Below are 20,316 nucleotides of genomic sequence, written 5' to 3' on the forward strand. Positions count from 1 at the left end.
AGCCTCTCGCGCCGTGCAGTGCGCCGGCTGTCCGGGAGATGGCTTCTCCCCGCTCGCCCGCCGCTCGCGCTATTGTCTCACCCGGGGCCGCCTGACTGCGAGCTCGTGCACGCTCCCGGCGGACAGCACGGGGCCCCGGACCGGCCCCCACGCCCGTCGCCTGCCCGCGTGTCCCCTGTCCCCTGCAGCGGGGATCCCAGAGCTGGTGCGGGACGGGTGAGAGGGGAGCAGGCGGCACTGAACATCACGCGAGGGCTGGAGCTACCTGGAGCCTCTGAGCCAGCCGGGTCGGCGAAGCCCAAGACGCCCAGCCACGACAGTCGGGGTGTCGCGGCGGAACCCACGGCCAGGTAGGACGAGCACGAGGGGAGGAGCACGGCCCGGGGGCTGTAGGGCGCCCTGCTAATCGAGGCGGCGTGGGCAGGGCTCCCGCCCCGAAGCGCCAGCACCAAGGGCAACAATGGCAGCGCGGAGAGCCCAGTCTGGTCCTCCGAGCCCAGCAGGTTGCTCGCCCGCAACCCATGGCTGGCCCGCGACTCGCGGCCTCGGCGGGCCGGCACCCATCGCCTCCTCTGGAACACACTTCCCGGGTGCAGCTGCAGGGCAAGCTGAGCCAGGGGACCGCTTTGGAGTCGATTTGTTTATTAGTTTGTTTAAGAGCAAAACCTGTCCTGGAGTGGGGGTGGTGGGAGTGGTGCCTTCCTGGGCAGCGGGTTTGAGAAGTCAGCGTCCACCCTCGGGACTGTATACATTTTTCGGCCAGGCGGAGGGTAGGACTGGCCTTATAAGGATACTGCAGAAGCAAAAGACTGAAAGCTTGCAGGAGAGACCAGTACCCTCAAGCCTGCATCCCGACCCTCCGGGAAAGTGCTCCTCATCTGGGCGGCACTTACCCCCCCCCCCCCCCCCATTTCTCAGTTCCATACAGCAGCAGCTTTGGTAGTGTGGTGCCATAGAAGCTGGAAGCCCTGGCAAGGCTGCCAAGCTGGGGTGGAGTGGGTAGTTCAGGGGCTTGGCAGGCCTCTGGGATGTGGAAAGAGGTTACCAAATGTATGAGGTTAGTGCATACACCCTTGCTGGTGGAGGTTGAAGTGTGCGTGGAATCAACCATAGCCCTTTTCTTACTCCTGCAGGCTAACCTGGCCATACATCTCACCTCCCTTTTAGGTCTTTGTGGTTTCCCTCTCCCAGCCCACCAGTCATGTTTTGGGTGGAAGTCCTATTGTCTCTGGCTGCCCTGGTATTTCTATTCAACTTGGCCAGAGAGTTCTGCAGTTTGGACTGTTTGATGGGCCTTAGCCCGCCTGAGCTAGCCTTAGCTAGCTACCTGGGCTACAGAAGTGGGCTGATACTGCCCCTCCTTTCTCTAAACTACCTGCTTGTCTGGGATGTGGCCAAGCAGATGTGAGCAATTTGCACTGAATTCTAGCCCCCCCTCCCCCAACAGCCCTGAAGGAAAACTTAACTCTATTTGCTTCCCTCAGGCCTGGGAAAGATATCCAGGAGAAAAGTGATTCTGAAATGGCAATTCTGACCTACAAATATTCTCCCCCTCTCCAATTGCAGCTGTAGCTCCTAGAGCAGTCAGTGTGAGACTAAAGAACCGAGGCACCTCCAGAGCCTGGCAGTCCCACTTGGGGCTGCATCCGTGGAAAAATTAAGTTGAGGCACATTTTAGAGCCCTGCCTGACAGCCAGTGGCATCTGAGGAGTCAGTGGCGTTGAGCAGGAGCCCCAGACCCAGGCTGTGGCTGCTTCTCCTTCGGCTTCTCCGTAAGCCCAAGATTTGGCTTGTGTAGCTCAGAGCCTACCGCCGAGTGCATGGGTGTGTATGTCTGAAGCTGATCAAACTCCCATGCCTGGCCAGAAGGCAGCCTATTCGTTTTCCTTTCTTTCCACTGGAACACTGGTAAGGGATGGCCAATTTGTTTATTTGGGGCCCTGGGCATTTTTCTGAGGTGCTCGTTTGGATTTGCCTGGTGCACTGGAATCAATCTCTTTCTCTCTCTCCGTCTGCCATGACCTAATTGTGCTCCAACAGAAACTCCACACCCTTGTAAACCTTTAGGTCCCTTTGTGGTGCTCTGCCCCAGCATTTTACAGGTGTTGTGTGGCTGTGGGAGCCATCAGAGAGAAAAATGGAGGAGTCTCTGTCTCTTTGGGGTGTTGGAACTAATTACAAGCTTGAAGTTCTTCATACTTCCAGTCTGTGCAATGTTCACACAATGAGGAGTGGTAGAGACAGTGAACACGAGGCTGAGCTTTGATTGAGTCCTAGTGAGACTTGCTATCTAGAGGTGTGAACATGGACAATTTGTGTATTTTATTCCATTTTCATGGAATAAACAGGAGGGAAAGTGTTGTGGCTCATAGAATTGTTTCAAATACATTACTTATCCAATTATGAAATTATGTGTGCAAAAACAATCAGGAGACTGCAAAGCACCCCACAGATATTGGCTATAGCATCCATCCTAAGAGAGGGGTGTAGATGGAGTAGGTTGAGGGGAATATGGAGTAGGGAACATCCCAGAACCTTTCCTTTTTGAGTAAGGGAAGCATGCTGTGAGAATATAAGTACTATTCCTTGTGTGTTCCTCTGTAAATAGATCTGACAGATGGGAGAGAAAGACTGTTTAGTACTCGTAGGGACTGGGGGGAAGACTTTCCAAAGGCAGCCTGCAGCCTGCAGACAGGGCAGCGCTGACCTGGCAGAAACCGTAATAGCTAACACATACTGCTGTCAGCCAGCATACATGACCAAGGTGGGATTTGAAGCAGGCAAGCTCCCTGTACACCCCGTGCTCATAGCTCGGAATCACTACCAGAGACAGAGAACAAGCGGGCAGCAGAGATGCAGATTGCATTTGTTAATAGATTCCCTAAATGCCTAAAAGATGGCACCAGACTGGAACCCACCTTAGGTAAGAAACTTCTGAAGGGCAGGGGCCCAGGAAGGTGCTTCCCAGACCCAGCCCTGCTGAGCACCTCTTTAATTCCATGTTGTTAGGGAGTAGAAGCATGAGTGAGAATTCCCAGGCTCCTCACCTGCTTTCCCTGTCAGGATAACCAGATCAAGTCATTTTGTCATCTTTATGGGCAACTCTGGTAGTAGATTTGGGCTTCGGAGGTTCTGGGAAAATTAGGACAGTTTTCTCATTTTAGTCCAGTGGTTCTCAACTTTCCTAATTCTGGGAACCTTTAATACAGCTCCTCCTCATATTATGGTGACTTCCAACCATAAAATTATTTCATTGCTACTTTGTAACTGTAATTTTGCAACTGTTATGAATCATAATGTACATATCTGATATGCAAGATATCTGATAGTCTACTCTTGTGAAAGGTCATTCGTCCCACCAAAGGGGTCTTGACCCACAGGTTGAGAACCAGTTTTAGTATATTTGTGTTGGATTTATTTGATATCTCTTTATGTGTGTGTGTATATAAGCATGTGTTCATTTGTTCATGTGTGTAGGTATGGTTGTATATATGCCATGGCATACTTATGTGGGTCAGAGAACAACCTTCGTGTATTCAGTCCTTGCCTTGTTTAAGATTGGGTCTCTTTGGCCATGAGTAAAGCAGAGCTGGCTGGCTCCTCCTGGATGTCCTCACATGTTTCTGCTTCCCTTTGCCCAGCACTAGTGCATCAACTTTTACCCAAGGTCTCGGCTCTCTGGATAGTGCAGCAATTGATTTTCCCTCCTATTGAATTTTTCTCCCTAGGCCCTGGTATCTAGTTTCATAAAACAAAGGTGAAGGGTGATTATTATTCCTTAAGACCACACAAAGTATTGGACCTGAGCAAGACCTTGACAATAACCTCCTTGGGAAGTGGCTTCGAGGTCACAGCTTTGCTAGCAGCACTGCAAGTTCATGCTGGCTCCATGGCTCAGACCAGAGCCTGCTCTTCTGCTCTTTCAGTTAGAGCTTCAGCCAACCCTGCCACTGGCTTCCTTGTTGGGAAATTCCCCTCAGAACACAGGGAATGGAATTTACTCACCCTCAAAGCAGACTCAGAACCCTAGCTGCTAGTTCCTCTATCCTGAGAACTCCCTGGAGGATGCTTCACTCTCATAGTATCACATTTCAAAGAGAAGTCAGGGATCCCTTGCCTCTTTGGAAATATATCCCCTTGCTGTACCTGCATCTCTCCCTCTCCTCCCTATATCGTCTTCAAAACGTTGCTTCTCCCCTTTTCTGGGCCTTCTCAACCGCAGTCACAGATGCTAAGCTTTGCTGTCCCCACAGGCCACTTTTTAGTTTGTTTTTATTTATTTGAGACAAGGATTCACAAGTCCAGGCTGACCTCAAACTATGCAACCTAGACTGGCCTTATCCACTGGCCTCCACTTCCCGAGTGCTGGGATGAAAGGTGTGTGCCGCCACATCTGCCCAAGGAATCCTCTTAGCCATACTTTGGACCAGACAAAGGAATAAAAAAGGATGCCCTTGGGCAAAAGTTCAAGTCCACCGAAAAGTGGGAGCACATGATAAATGATGACACCTAAACCTCTCCATTTATAGTGTTCTCAGTACCCTGTTCCACAACCTCAGAGGAAATGGGTGAGGTATCTGGTAATGAAACTGTTTCCCTTTTATAGAAAAAAGATCAGACTAAGCAAGATTAACATGCCCAAGTCAGGTATGCTGGCTCATACCTATCTGTGTTTTTGTATATATATGTATATATGTAAGTATTCTACATGTGTGCCTGTTACCTGTGGAGGTCAGATGAAGGCATCAGATCTCCTGGAACTAGAGTTATAGATGGTTGTGAGCCATCAATGGGTGTTGGGAATTGAACCTGCGTTCTCTGTAAGAGCAGCCTATGCTGTCTGTCATCCACAGAGCCATCTCTCCTACTCCAGCTTATGTCTTTAACCATAGTGCTTGGGAGACTGAAGCAGGAAGATTACCTCCCATTCAAGGATGGTTTGAGATACACAGTGATTTCCCAGCTAGCCTAGACTATAGTATAAAACCCTGTTTCACACAAACAAAAAAAACAGATTAGTGGGCTAATATCTATGAAAATGCTTTTTAGCTGTAAATACCTGCATGGATAAAAGTTGTTTTATTCTAATCACTAGTGCAGTACTATACATATATAAGTGTGTAAGGAGATGTAAAGATTTTGGAGATGTTCCAGGGAGACAAAACAGCTTCCATTAGGAAGCTAAGCTCAGGCTCTTTACTAAGGGGTGATACTTGAAGGGGGAGAGTGGGCAGAGGAAGCAGTCATATAAGTGGCAGTAGGTAAGGAAATATAGTCTTGGAAAATGCTTAGTACATATCAAGGTTTAAGGGTGACACAGAGAACTGGGCTGGGACTCTAAATGGAACCTCTTGAGTGCCTAATAAATAAAGAAGAGACAAATGTTTGCTTCTTTCTTTCTTTCTTTCTTTCTTTCTTTCTTTCTTTCTTTCTTTCTTTCTTTCTTGGTTTTTGGAGACAGGGCTTCTCTTTGTAGCCTTGGCTGTCCTGGGCTTGCTTTGTAAACCAGGTTGGCCTTAAACTCACAGAGATCTGTCTGCCTCTGCCTCCCAGAGTGCTGGGATCACAGGTGCAACACTGAACCCGGCTGTTTCCTTTTTTGTTTTTTTTAATTAAAAAGAATTTATCTATTTCTGCATATATGTATATGTGCCTATGTGTGCAGGTACCAGTGGAGGCCAGAAGGAAGCATTGGAGCCCCTAAACTAGAGTTACAGGCAATTGTCAGCTGTGCACTGAAAACTGAACTTCGGTCCTCTACAAGAGCAGCAAGTGCTCTTCACTGCTGAACCACCTCTTCAGCCTCTGTATTTTTAGTTTGTTTTCTTTGGTTATTTGTGATAGGGTCTTATGTAGTCAGACACCTTGAACTCACTGGCTGAGGCCCGCCGGGAACTTCTGACTCCCTTTCCTGGAGCTCCTAAGCTTTAGCAGGGTTTACAGGCCTGCCCTGCTACACCCTGCTCTGGTTTGTTTGCCTTGTGGGAAGGGATCTGAATGCTGAACACAGGGCGCTTGGTAAATTTGTTTGCTTGGCTCCTTTGGTTTTTGAGAGATGGTCTTACATAGACCTCAAGGCTGGCTTCAAACTCCTGACCTCCTGCCTCTTATTCTCCAGTGCTGAAACTTACAGGTGTGTACCAATATGCCTACTTTGGCCAAAAGAAGTATTCTGGGGGTGTAGAGGGAAAGCATGGTGGGGGAGGGGGGCCCAGAATGACTGCTAATGTCAGTGTGAAAAGATTTGGTCCAATGCAGTGATCCTGGGATTCCATGAGAGCCTGTGTTTCCCCTGTTGGAGAAGAAGGAGGTGGGGGGTGGGTAGGGAGATGAAGTTTGAAGTTTCAGTTTAATTCTTGATCCTATCATTTCCTGATTGTGTGACCTTGGGCAGGCTGCTTAATCCCTTTCCTGTTTTACAGCTTCCTCACCCGTAAAATAAGTATAATAATATCCACAGTCAAGGACTGTTATATGGATCAATAAGACAAAACCCAGCATAGAATACCAAAGGAATAAAAGGCCAGTTTCCTCCTTCCACTGCTTGAGCCCCTCCTCCAGCTGCTGACAAAGCACGCTGGCATTCGTGTGCTGTGGAGGTATTTCCCTGGCTCTGTGGATTTCCTTGCTCCAGTGTGCTTGGCCTTCAGTCACACCCTGGGTTCACACTCCCACACTGCAAGCTTTATTAGCTGATCCCCAAAGAGAAAGTCCTGTGCTTGCTGCTTCTCTGGGAGACCCTGGGTGAGGGTCCCATGAAGAAGGAGCTTGTGAGTATGCTCTGCTGAGCCAGGTGGACTCCCTTTCGTTGAGTGACCCTTTTACTGAGTATAGATTTAGGTGCTTTTCTCCCCGGGACCTTCTAGGCAAATTGGGGAATAATGGATGGGAGAGTGTGTCAAGCCATGTACCCATGAAGTAGCACCACACTGCCTGACACCTCCCTCCCACGCCCATCACGTTCTTCTTTGAAATTCTATATGACCTTACTGCAGAGACTTGAAACACTCTTTTGAACACCCATTAAAGGTGTGGATCCTGTTTGGTGGTTGACAAGGCTCATACTGAGCAAGAATGCATGGCAGAGCATAAGGAGATTGACAAAGCTCACACTTCTGAGCAAGCATGCATGACACATATGCAGAGCAAAGGGAGACTGAGAGTAAGAAGATTGGAAAGAGGAAACAGGAGTGTCTAAGGATTTTGAGTGGTAGGTGGGAATGGAAAGAGAAGTAGAAAGTTCGTGTGTGTGTGTGTGTGTGTGTGTGTGTGTGTGTGTGTGTGTGTGTAGGCGCAACAATAGGCCAGACTTTGAGGTCTCCATCAGGTGTGGATGAGAAACAGAGAAACAGCTTGGACAGACCCTACCCTTCTGTACCTATAGACAAAAGGTCACTGCTACAAGTCTAAGGTTAGCCAGGTGGATCTGGGAAAGCCTGGCAGGAACCCCCTGAGGTCTGGTACCCCACAACCTTGCTTGCTCCCCACTCCCAGAACCTCCTGCAAGCATTTCCTTCCTGTGGCTCGGAGGTTTGGGACACTGAGGGTCCCCGAATGGGGGCTTTTTCTCTATTGGAACTGATGTAGCTGAGTTCTTAGTCAACCCTTCATTTGGGGTCTTTGGCTGACTTAGAGCAGGATATCCTTTGGGCTGGCACCAGGGAGAGGGGAAGCCTTCGGCTGCACACATAGCCCTCGGGGAAGGTCTGGTGACCAGCTGGATCAGGCTGAACGAAGAATAACGAAGACCAGGTTGGAGGGATCAACGACTCCAAGAGGGGAGCAGTACAAGGAGATTTTTCCAGAGAGAGCAAGAGAGTGTGGGCTCAGGGGACCAAGGAGGCCTGCATTAGCAAGCTAACCACCTGTCTCTGATGGGTAGTCAACCCTCCCATGGCGGTTTCCTGGGCCTGGTGGGCTGGGCCCTCCCCTTCCTCTGCTTTTTAAATGCAAACTGTCCTGGAGGGAGTCACGCCTGTGCCTCTGACACCCCTGTGTGAATTAGTGTCCCCTGCCTGGTGGTATTCCGTTATAATGGGGACTTTTTTCCCTAAGGGAAAATTGCAAACTGGGTCACTTTCTTCTCTCATCTCTTCTCCTTGTCTGTGCTGACACTGTGGTTTCCCCCATGCCTTCCTAAATCAGAAGGTAACTATCCATTTCTGGCATTTACAAGAAGTCCTGGAATCCTCGGGGGCGGGGGGGGGGGACCAGCTCTCTGGGGTCTGCGCTTTCCTGGCAGTCTCTTTCCCCTGGGTGCTCCACCTGTAGGCCAGAGCTGGGGTGCAGAGAAGCTAGAAGCGGCATGAAAAGGGCCAGGGCTGCCCCTGAATCTGGGATTGGCCGTTTATTTATTTATTTTTCTTCACTGTTAACCTACTTTTCTCAGATGTCTTTGCCAGTGACACTGAGTATGTGACCTTGGAGTCTAAGCCATCTCTCCTCTACTTAGGAAGCTGATGAAGGAGGGAGATGGAGGGTGTATAGATGTATAGGGATATAGGAAGAGATAAGGAATGGGGAAATACAGAGTGCTTGAAAGATGCAGGGGTATAAGGGTTGTGGGGCAGTGTGAGTATAGAGTGTGAAACAGGAGGGTGTGGGATTAGCATGGAGTACGAGGAGACACAAAGAATATGTGTAGGATGGGGAAAGTGTATGGCGGGGTAGATAAAAGAGGGTTCAGGAGCATGTTCAGTTTGTAAGTCCTACCACTTTGGTTGCCTGGGAATGACTATAGTCTCTCAGGGATTGTCAGGATGTAAAGAGAGTGAGCGTGGACTGAAGGCACTCCACTGAGTGACCACATGGCTACAGCGCTGATATGGGGATGGATGGTATGGTGGCAGAGAGGGGGCAGTAAGCAGGGTGTGGAGACATACGGGCTAGAGCTTCCTACCCAGAGGAGAGAAAGGAGCTAGCTTATGGGGTGGCATGGGCCTGGTTCCTCACTCATTCCCCTCCCCACTCCCATCCCTCCGCTCTTCTCTGGAGGCAGAAGAATGGGAAGAGTCTGCACTCCTTAGAGAGAACCTGAGGCTGAACTGAAGGAGACTAGCTTTTTTTTTTTTTTTTTGGGGGGGGGGACTTGGTGAAGGAAGAGCAGAAAGCAGGAGCCATGGAAACAATGAGCAGTGAGGCTGCAAGGACACGTGTAAGTGGAATGATGCACATCCTCATAGTAGGGATTAGAGAGAGTATAGGCCAGCTGAGAGAATGACCTTGCACATGGAATGCAGTGTCTATTGCTATGACGGAAGGAACTTTATGAACAAAGCAACTCCCAGGAGGTTTGTTTTGCTTACACTTCCAAGTGACAGTCTGTCATTGAGAAAGTCAGGGCAGGAACCCGGAGGTAGGATCTGATGCAGAGGCCATGTAGGGGTCTTATTTACTGGTTTGCTCTCCCGGCCTTGCTCAGCCTGCTTTATGAAAGAACCCAGGACCACCAGCTCAGGGATGGCAGGTACCACCCACAATCAATAGTCTGGGCCCTCCCCCATTGATCACTATTTAAAAAATGCCCTACAGGCTTGCCTGCAGCCTGATCTTACAAATTGTCTCAATTAAGGTTCCCTCCTCGATGGGACTCTAGCTTCTGTGAGAGAAAAAAAAAAAGCCAACACAGGGCTTAAAAACCAAAGCCAGCATTGGATCTTTCTGATCTACTTCCAGGGACGGAGAGGGAGTTGGATTCTTGCCAGGAGATCCAGAGATTTAATGATGTTCCCTATTCTTGCTGAAGCTGGGAGGAACAGGAAGAACAAGGCAGCAGGTGTGTGGTGTGAGGAGTGGGGCATGGGCTCCTAATTGTTAAGCCATGATGGACAGAGCCAGAGATCTTCCCTGGAGAGAAAAATCTGGGAGCCAAAGAGAGCAATTAAATCTATGACAAGCCACATGAGCTGGGCCATACCTGTAATCTCAACATTTGGGAGGTAGAGGCAGGTGAGTCAAGAGTTTGAAAACAGCCTTGGCTACATAATATGTTAAAGGCCAGCCTGGGCTTCATGGGACCCTGTATAAACAACAACAGAAACCAACTCAAGGCATGGGAGCACACATCTTTACTCCCAGAACTTGGAAGGCAAAGACTGGTGGGTTTGAGGCAAGCTTGGTCTACAGAGCAAGTTCTAGGCTAGCCAAGGCTACACAGGAAAACTCTCAGAGAGAGTGAGGAGGGAAGAAAAAAGAAAAAGCAAGAAAACAACAAAACACCAAACGAAACAACAACAAATAATACTTAGGGTCTCCAACCCCTGGATCCTATGTGTCCTGAAGGAGGTGCTTCCCAAGATAGTCCTGGAAAGAGTTCCCTGAGTAAAAACTACTAAAAGTTGGTGTGTTCAAGGCCCTCTGTATATTTTCCATTTTATTTGAGAGCTCTCCATGTTCTTGCCCTATGAGGTGTCTCGGGTCGGGTTGTGTAGCCCTTCCCTGCTCCATGCCCCAAGGAGGGGTGAATTTTTACATATGTTTACCATGTCTGCCGGACTGAGTGCTCCTTGGAATTACATGCCAGTTACCTGAGTATTGTATTTGCCCATTCTCAGCACCATGGGGGTCAGTTCTGTGGCTTGGAATTTGGGGGAGGAAACAACCCAGACCCTTTAGGTTCTTCGGATCCTGAGCAGATCTGAACTACAGTGACAGAGCTAGAAGCTTCTCTGCCAGCTGGCTGTCGGACACTTTAGGCCTCCCTCCCTGGCACAGGCTCATGGGAGGGAGGGCCAGCTTTCTCCCTACTCTGTGACTCTGAACCATTGTGTGGTTCTGCCCAGCCTCATTGCCCCTCCGCCTGCCCCTCGTCATTTGTGAGCCTCTGTATAGACTGAGTGTGAGTGTGTTGCTTGGTGCTTCTCGGACCCTGGCACCATGAGCTTGTTTTCTTCCTTTACCATCTGACTGACCTATGTTTGCAGGGAGCTGTCTTTTCACTCAGTTCTTGTCTTCCAGAGAACCCCTCACCTGTGGTGTCAAGCCAGCTATACCTCAGATCACTTGAGAGACTAGAGAAATACATGACTACACACCCTAGAATCATGACCATAGGGGAGGGGCACGGAGCTTGTGTTTTGGAAACATTTTCCAGGTGACAGTTACTGGTGTTCAAATGTGAACTATTGGCCTATGTAGGAAGCTATGTTGTTCTGTGAGTGTGACACTTTATAGGTATGCCAAGAACATTGTATTTACATAAATTGCCCTGGTAGGTATTAGGAGATCCAAGCTGAAGTATTGATAGCATTACTTTGAAATGCTTAAGCAGAAAAAGAACACAAATTGGCGAGTGGGGATTGGAACCTGGCTGCCAGCGATTCCCCTCTCTTCTGAGACCTAAATGGCAATTTGCTCCTTCGCCCTTCCCTTCCAGAGCTGGGACTCAAGTGCAAGGCCTCCTATAGATAGGTGAGCGATCCACTACTCAGCCCTCAGTCTACTGTCTACTGTCTACAGTCTATTCAGGCTACTGTTTGCTTTTTTAAAGAATTCCTAGTGTTCTTTACAACCAGTGGAGCAGAGCAGTTTCCAATGTGTCTGCCCAACAGAGGCTGGTAGAGAAGAAACTCTACCCAGGAAGGGAAAAGCAGGGAATATGAGACCCTAGTTACTCAAACAGTTGGTCCCCACACCTGGAAAATGAAATCCTGGGTTCTTAGAGGAAGCCAGTTCACACTGTCTCCAGATGATTACTGCTTTCTTTCCCCTCTGACCTCCCCTTTTCTGTGGTGCTCTCTGAGCCTCCCCTCCCCTTGGAGGTATCAGGAATGCTGTTTGTCCTGTCTCCTTGCTTCCATGGCTGACAGCCTAGTCATACTCTTGCTCACAGCCAGGGTTGTTGGTTAGAGAGGGTAACTCTTTGCTTTTCTGTCTGCATTCCAGACTGGGAAGGGCCTGAGGAGTAGGCCTGCTTGGACTACCCCTGAGCTTTCCCTATGACTTTGGGATTCTTAGAAAAATCTCACTTTAAGGAACCAGAAAGTATATATGACATCCAGAATTTCAGAAGTAGGAGGCACTTTGTATAGTCTTTCTGTTCATCTGCGTACATCCCTACCTTGCTGCTGCCACACCTAACCCAGCTCCATTCTGTGTTGGAAAGACCCTGTGAAAGGAACCATCTGTGTTCTGGTCACTCATCTCCATGTCTACAAAATCCTTACTACTAGAAAGTGCTGTCCTTACATTTAAGTTCACAGCCATTCTCTGCAGAAGTATGTTAATTTGGGGCTTGAGGTTAGAGAGAATAACATGTAATTTTTAAAATCTTTACTTGTTTATTTAATTTGTTTTGAGACAGGGTCTCGTCTAGCTGATGCTGGCCTCAAACTCATATAACTGAGGCTGGTTTTGAACTCCTGATCCTTCTGCCTCTAACTTGTGATTCCTGTGGTCACAAATGTATACCACTATGCCTGATACTTTTAAAACTAGTTTTTCTAGTAAATTTAATTTTGAATACAATATTTTAATTAAAATTGTATATATTAGCATTTTGCCTACATGTATGCCTGTGCACCATGTGCCTGGTGCCCATGGAGGTCAGAAGAGGGTGTTGGATCCTCTTGGAACTGGAATTACAGACAGTTGTGAGCTGTCATGCGGGTGGATCCTGAAAGAGCAGCCAGTGCTTTCAATCACTGAACCATCTTTCCAGTCCCTGAATATAATATTTTAAGACCATTTTTGGGATTTGTATAAGGGTTGTAGGGTCCAATTTGGAGGTTTGTAGAAAGCGTTTGAAGAACATAATCTTAAAGCAAAGTCACAGGAGGGTGAGTTAGTCACACAAGGGATTGGGAAAGCCATGCCCTGAAGCATGTGCCTGCATCAAGTCAAACGGTGCTAAATGCATAGTTAGAGATGAGAGGGAGGCAGTGATAAAGCTTTTAACTGAGGTCAATAGGGGGCCATTGAGGGGGTCTAAGCAGGGAGCGAAGCAATTTGATTCATACCTTAAGACCCCCAGGCTTTTGGAGCAAACTCTTGAAGAGGGGGTGATCGGGAGTGTTAGGAGTCTGTTTTACTAGCCCAGGAGAAAAAAAAGAGCTTGAACTAGGACAGTGGCAGTTAGGATAGAAGAAAGGATTAGCTTTGGAACTAATGAGCAGAGTCCCACAGGCCTTGGTGATGGGACTTCACATGAGAAGAAGGAAGGCTTTCAGAATGACTGCAGGGGCTTCTAGCCTAGGATTCATTAAGGAGCCAACAATGGGAGCAGAGAAGAAAGGTGATGGTGGTTGTGGTTTGGCTCTTTGGGTTTGAGGTGTGGATGATCACATACAATGAAGGAGGAATGCACATCTGGAATTATCAGCCTGAGGGTGGTATGGCTCGGAACAGGGTAGGTGAGACTGTGAGTGGAGGAAAGAGGAGTGAGCAGGGAATGGAGGTTTGTGGCAACACCAATGTTTGAAGAGTGCATAAAGGGAGAGGAAGAGTGATGATGGGGAGAATAAGGAAATAGTCCGGTGAGATGGCTCAACAGGGAACGTGCTCGCTGCGCAAGCCTGCTGACCTGAGTTTGATTCCTGGAACTCACAAAAGGTGGAAGGAGAGAACCAACTCCTGAAAGTTGTTTTCTGACCTCCACACATGCACCGTGGCACATGCATATGTCTGTGTGTGCTCACATGTGTGTGCTCACACCACACACACACTAATAAATAAGAAAATAAATAAATAGAAATAGTGTTGCAGGCCCTGAGGGCAGCGGATAGGGGAAGAAGGGCTTGGTCTAGAGAGCCAACTGGGCTAGAATAAGCAACATCTGGAGACATGGGATCCCTCTGAGCCAGGCAGCTAAGGTGTTTTGGCGTTAGTGGGAGCAGACCACACAGGACAGCCAGGGAACGTGGAAAGGAGCCTCAGGGGTCATCCACTGTTTCCTGAAGTTTAGCTGAGGATGGAAGGGAGAGCCCAGAGAACCAAAGCCAAGGGAATTCGGGCTGTAGATTTGGTTTTAAATTGGGAGAGGCATTGTTTATACGCCAGTGTGAAGAGGGTGAAGCTGGAGGGGACGGGAAGGAACATTACTCTTGCTGAACATCCGGTGGGTGGGGCATGAGAGGAAGCCAGTTGTAGCAGTAGGAGGCCAGATGGAATAAAGTCCGGCTGCAAAGTGCTGGATAGGTTAGTGTGGGAAGAAGCAGGAAGTTGAAAGAGTATTGCCCATGGCCTTGGTTTTCCACTTCACAATGGTGCCCAGCTAAGGCAAATGTGAACAGTCTTGTTTATCCCAGCTCAGGGCTAAAATACAATCGCCTTCTGGATTAAATTTATTAAACTGGGCTAGAGTATAGCTCTGTAGTATACTGACTGGTGGCCCAGTCAGTCCTATGATGATCACTTCTCTAGTACCTTGTAAAAACACTAGGGTACTCTTTTTTATTGTTTTTGTTTGTTTGTTTGGTTGGTTGGTTTTGATTTGTTTTGTTTTTTGAGACAGGGTTTCTCTGTGTAGCCTTGGCTATTCTGGACTTGCTTTGTAGACCAGGCTGGACTTGAACTCATAATGATCCACTTGCCTCTACTTCTCTGAGTGCTGGGGTTACAGGTGTGTGCCACCACACCCAGCTTAGGGTACTCTTTTCTGGGACCATTTTCCCAACTCTGGAAAATCCTTCCCTCACATCCCCTGTGGGTCAAAAGTAACCTTTAGGAGCTGTGAAGGATGGAGAGGTCAGCAGCTGGAGAAATGAGTAGACACTGCTTTGAGCTAGTCCATCTTTGAGGACCTCTTAAGTATGGTTGGTCATAATCACATCCCCACAGGCAGCCATGGCTCTGGCCAGAGTGCCAACCCTCATCTATTAAATTCGCCAGGGCCCTAGGAGGGCCCCTCAGCTGAAGGAGGACATGTTCCCTATTTTGAATTGAGTGGAACTTGTCAAAGAATCTGAAAGGGCTGGGGATGTGGCTCAGTAGTAGAGCACAAAGCTCTGCTTTCCATCCTTCCATCCCTGTGTATGTGCATGTGCGCACACACACACACACTCAAATACATACACACCACACACATCACATATACACATACCACACACACCATACACACACCACACCCCCACACCATATACACACAAACACATACCACACACACTCACATACTCACCACACACATCACATACACCATACACACACACACATTTATCTACACATGGTGGCACACACCTGTAAACCAGCACTTGGGAGGTAGAGGCAGGAAAACCAGGAGTTCAAGGTCATTTTCAGTTATACATTTCACCGGCCTGAGTTAGAGACACAAGGTTCAACAAAAACCAAACAAAGAAGACATGCAAATTCTATCTGAACCTTTCTATGGTTGTTTTCAACTTTGTGGCCATGAGGAACAAATAACGGGGCACACGGGTTCAGCCCTTGGGTGAAGCTGCCCTACAGAATGAACAATAGATTAGCTTCCTGCTGCTGAAAGTTAGAAGTGACTGCTTCACACTTCCAGACACACAGAGCCCTCGGATCTCTCAGGGAGTCATTTTATTTATTTTTATTAAATGCCAACAGTCTGCCACGGACCAATTAACTCAGAAGCTACTGAACGTGTGTGGGTGTTGAGCTGTGAACAGTTCCTCTGTGCTTCTGAGCTACAGCTTGAGAGCCACACGACAGCCTAACCTTGCCGTTAGGTGTGTTAGTGCAGTACCTCTCAACTCTTCTCGGTGTGGCTTCAGAAGCAGAAGGTACGGGCCCTGGAGTGAGCTTGCAGCCAAAGACAGCTGAACTGGGTTCCTTTCTGGCTTCCTCAGGGTGGAGGGCATATCAGTGTTTTGGCGCATGCGTGCTCAGGCGCCCTGTCTCACCTGTTGTTGAACTTTGAGTAATTATAAAACCTGCTGAGCAGAGCTGTGTTGTACATTTGTGCTTTGCTGGGGTTTAATTGACATGTCATAAACAGTGTATATTTAAAGTGTTCAACATGGTAAGTTTGGCATAGGAACACACTAATGAAATCGCTACCACCGGCAAGATAATGAATGGGCTGCAGACAGAGCTCGGGAGAGTGCTTGCCTAGCACGCATGAGCCATAGTTGTGATATTTGCAGAAAGCAGGTGGTGGGGAGAAAAGCAAAAAGATAATAAGCATATTCATTGCTCCCAAAAGTTCCCTTATGGTTTATGGTAATCCTTCTCTTTCCTTCCCAGATAAGCACCCATCTGTTTTTCCTCACAGTCACTCAATTTACATTCTCAGAAATTTCCTGTAAATGCAATGATACATACTCATACTCTTTTGTCTGGCAGGTTCTGTTCAACAGAGTTAATTTGAGAGTCATCTACGATTTTACATTTGTCAATAATTCATTCATTTTCATTGCTAAGTAGCACTCGGTTACACTTATGTAGATGGATCATGTTTTGCTTTGTTTAAGAGAGCTCAGGATGGCCTTTGGACATTTATGTAGCTAAGAATGACCTTGAACTTCTGGTCTTCTTGCTCCTGCCTCCTCTGCTGAGATCACAGGTACGCATCACCACATCTGCTTTTATGTGTTCCTGGGGTCAAACCCAGGGCTTTGTATACACTAGATAAGTACTAACTGAGCCCAGACCTTTCATCTTTTGTTCAAGAGAATCATCTGTTGATAGATATTTGGGTCGTTCCTAGTTTGGGGGTATTATAAGAAAAGCATCTATGCTTACTATTTGAGACTTACTGTTTGTTTTTACTTACTTGTAGTGCTGGGTTGTTTATTATTTATTTGTAGTGGTGGGTATCTAATTTAGAGCCTGGGCATGCTGGGTAAGCATACCACTGATGGGTTACAGCCCTAGTCCTGTATTTAACATCTGTGTACAAGTCTGTGTAACCGTGTGTGGTTGAGTCATAAGTAGACATGCGTTTGCCTTTGCTGGAAGCTGCCCACTTTCCAAGGTGCTTATGCCATTTTACATTCCGACCAGCTGTGTGTGACTGTAAGGGAGCTGGCCTCTACTTTTTGCTAATTTGGGTTTTGTTTTTGTTTTGTTTTGAGACAAGGTTTCTCTTTGTGACCCTGGCTGCCCTGGAACTAACTCTATAGACCAGGCTGGCCTTAAACTCACAGAGATCCACCTGCCTTTGCCTTCCAAGTGCTGGGATTACAAGCATGTGCTACCACCACCTCACTTCCTTGCTAATTTTAACTTTTAGAATTATGTACTTTTATTGTGTGTGTATAAATGTTTGCCTGACCCTTGGAGGTCAGGAGAGGGCATCAAATTGCCTAGAACTGGAGTTAACAATGGTTGTGAACCACCACATGAGTGCTGAGAACTGAGCATGGGTCCTAGTCTTAACCATCTACCCAGCCCCTTTTTTGTTAATTTTTGCTTTGAAATGTCTCTCAAGTCACCCAGGCCGGCTATGAACTCCTGGTTTTGGGTCTTACCTCCTGAATGCTTGGATTATAGACTGCGCCACCATGCCAGCTTAATTTTTTTTTTTTTTTTCTGTATGGCGCTGGGGATCAAACCTAGGGCCTTGAATCTCCTAGTCACTAAGCCTTGTTGCTGGAACCCCTTCCTTTCTAATTAACTTAAACTATTTAACTTTATTTAAAAGTTAAAGTATTTAACATATAATACGAGTATGTGAGTATGGGTGGATGTGCTATGCCACTGTGTGCATGGAGATCAGAGGACAACTCTCAGGACCTGGTTCTGTCTTTCCACCGTGAGTTTTGGCCATCAAACCCAGGTCCTCAGGCTTGTGCAGCAAACGCTTTTACTACTAAACCATCAAACTGCCTCAACTGCCCTTAATTTTGAAAAGCACTTTTGTCAGTAGTTCTCAACTCATGTGTCAGGGGTCTCAACTTGTGTGTTTGGGGGTCAAACAACCTTTTCACAGGGGTTGCCTAAGACCATTGGAAAATACAGATATTTACATTACAATTCATAATAGTAGCAAAATTACAGTTTTAAAGCAAATACTTTTATGGTTGTGGGCTACCACAACATGAGGAACTGTGTTATAGGGTTGCAGCACTAGGAAGGCCGAGAACCACTGCTTCAGAAAGTTCTGGGGATGGAGGTCAGGGCCTCATGCGTGCTGGACAGTCCACCACTGAGTTCCACCCCTCAACAGCTTTCCTCTTGGACTGAAGGGACCCTGCTTCCTACTTTTATTCTTGGCTGGTTAAATGACTCCTGAAAGTTGTCCTATGATCTCTACATATGTCCATGGCATTCATGCCCTTCCCTAACCACAAATAAGTAAATAAATAATTGTTAAAAATAAGTAAATCAAGTTACTTCTTTCTTTCCTTGAAGCACATGTGATGGAAATAAGAATAGAAATTAGGACCAGAGATGGATACACTTACAATGATGGCTGGATGGCTGTAATAAAGTTGTCCTGAGGTCTCTTTTTTTTTTTTTCTCTGTCTTTCTGTTTCTTTATTTCTATTGTGGGCATTGAGGAAATGGGCACTGGCCCGGATTACGTCACCTTATTGTCACAGTATCAGCTTATTGACCAGTCTTGCTCTGTAACTAAATCACATTTTTACCCGTTGCCTGCAGGTCCCAAGACAACATGTACCAGCCCTCCAGACCTGGCACTGGCAGGAAGTAGAAGGCTTCATTGTCCCCTGTGCCCTCACCATGTCTTCAACTCAGGGCAATGGGGAGCACTGGAAGTCCCTGGAGTCAGTGGGCATCAGCCGCAAAGAGCTGGCTATGGCCGAAGCCCTGCAGATGGAATATGATGCTCTTTCCCGGCTCCGACATCACAAGGAGGAGAGCAGGGCCAAGCAGAATGCAGAACCCTCTCTCATCAGCTGGGACGAGCCAGCCTTGGACTTCTACAGCAAGCCAGGAGGCAGGCGGACCGACCTCAAGCTTTTGCGTGGTCTTTCTGGCTCTGATCCCACCCTGAATTATAACTCCATTTCCCCACCAGAACAGCTTCCCAATTCTACCTCCCAGGCTCCTCAGCCTGGCCCAGATCCCTGGCCCAAGGGCTCCCTGTCTGGAGACTATCTCTATATTTTTGATGGCTCGGATGGGAGGTGCTCTTTGTCTCCAGGATCAAGTGACACAGATGGCTCTTGCAAGAAACTATCCCCGCCTCCTCTGCCTCCTCGGGTCTCTATCTGGGATGCCCCTCCCTTGCCTCCTAGAAAGGGCTCCCCCTCGCCCTCCAAGCTCTCTCAGCCTAATGACATCAACAGTTTTTCTTTGGTGGAACAGCCCTCTGATAAACTGCTGAGGCCCCAAGACCCAGAAGAAGGAGAGCTACCTGATGGTGGGGGACAGCAACGTGTGCTGGGGTCTGTGGACTATGATGGCATCAATGATGCAATTACAAGGCTCAACCTGAAGTCAACTTACGATTCGGAGACATTGTCTGATGCCACCAGGGGCTGGAAGGAGGGCCGAGGGCCCCTGGACTTCAACAAGGACACCTCTGGAAAACCTGTGGCCCGGAGCAAGACGATGCCCCCTCAGGTACCCCCCCGAACCTACACTTCCCGATATGCCAACCGGAAGAATGTGACACCTAGCAAGAACCGCCGGATTTCTGCTGCTCCGGTGAGGACCTTACTGTGTGTTCGTTCAGAACATAAACCATTGTCTCTTTGTCATCCCAAAGTCAGATCTAGCAAGTACTCACTTGCCCTTCTCGTCCTCTCTTCTGCTTCTGCCCTTGGGGCCCTTGAGTGCTTGGGGTGTTAGGCCAGGAACATCAGGAAAGGTCTGGCTCTTTTTCTGGGTTAAGTTTCAGTCCTAGCCAAAGGAACCCTCTGGCAGCAGGTAATGGCTGCTAATAGGTACTTCCTTCATGATGTAAGGACTGAGTTAGGAGTCACCAGACTTACCATCGGCTCTGTGGCTGAATGGTAACTTGAGCTGCTTCCTGAGGCTCTGCCCTGCCAACTGCTGCACAGCCCTGTTCGTGATGTTAGCTGCTTGCTACTGCTCCTGTGAGCCCATCCAGAGCTCCACAACACCCTGTCTCATGCTCCAACATCACACAGCAAGAAATGGCAGAGCTGGTATTAAACCTTGCTCGCATTCCAAAGTCTCTCTCTTCTTCCTTCTTTCTCTCACCTTCCCTTCCTCACTGCTTTTTATTGTGATAAAGTATATGTAACATAACATTTACCATCAGCCATTTAAAAGTATATAGTTGAGTGGCAGTAAGTACAGTCATACCATGGGGGGTGTTTACTTTTAGCTTCTTTCCTCACCCTTTCCTCAGTGAAAATACTTAGAAAAAGCCTGACAGTATAATAATAGTGCTTTGGCTTATATCATATCATTTATATTATATTATATTATATTATATTATATTATATTATATTATATTATATT

The 20,316-nt window shown here is 47.7% G+C and overlaps 1 protein-coding gene across 2 annotated transcripts in view; it reads left to right on the plus strand.

Moving 5' to 3' along the window:
* Nucleotides 1-284: 284 nt before the first annotated feature.
* Nucleotides 285-20,316, plus strand: part of Pik3c2b (phosphatidylinositol-4-phosphate 3-kinase catalytic subunit type 2 beta) — a 62,764-nt gene continuing 42,732 nt past the window's right edge. The window contains exons 1-2 of one of the 2 annotated variants that reach the window (XM_055598096.1): nt 285-350; nt 18,523-19,533. In XM_055598096.1, the coding sequence (XP_055454071.1) occupies nt 18,604-19,533 (930 nt within the window). In that variant the 5' untranslated portion in view covers nt 285-350; nt 18,523-18,603. Of the gene's footprint in view, nt 351-18,522; nt 19,534-20,316 lie in introns of those variants that run through there. The other variant, XM_055598095.1, reaches the window with a different exon arrangement.

Source organism: Psammomys obesus, unplaced genomic scaffold (genome assembly GCF_907164565.1).
Source record: "Psammomys obesus unplaced genomic scaffold, mPsaObe1.curated_primary_1811, whole genome shotgun sequence".
Taxonomy (NCBI): Eukaryota; Metazoa; Chordata; class Mammalia; order Rodentia; family Muridae; genus Psammomys; species Psammomys obesus.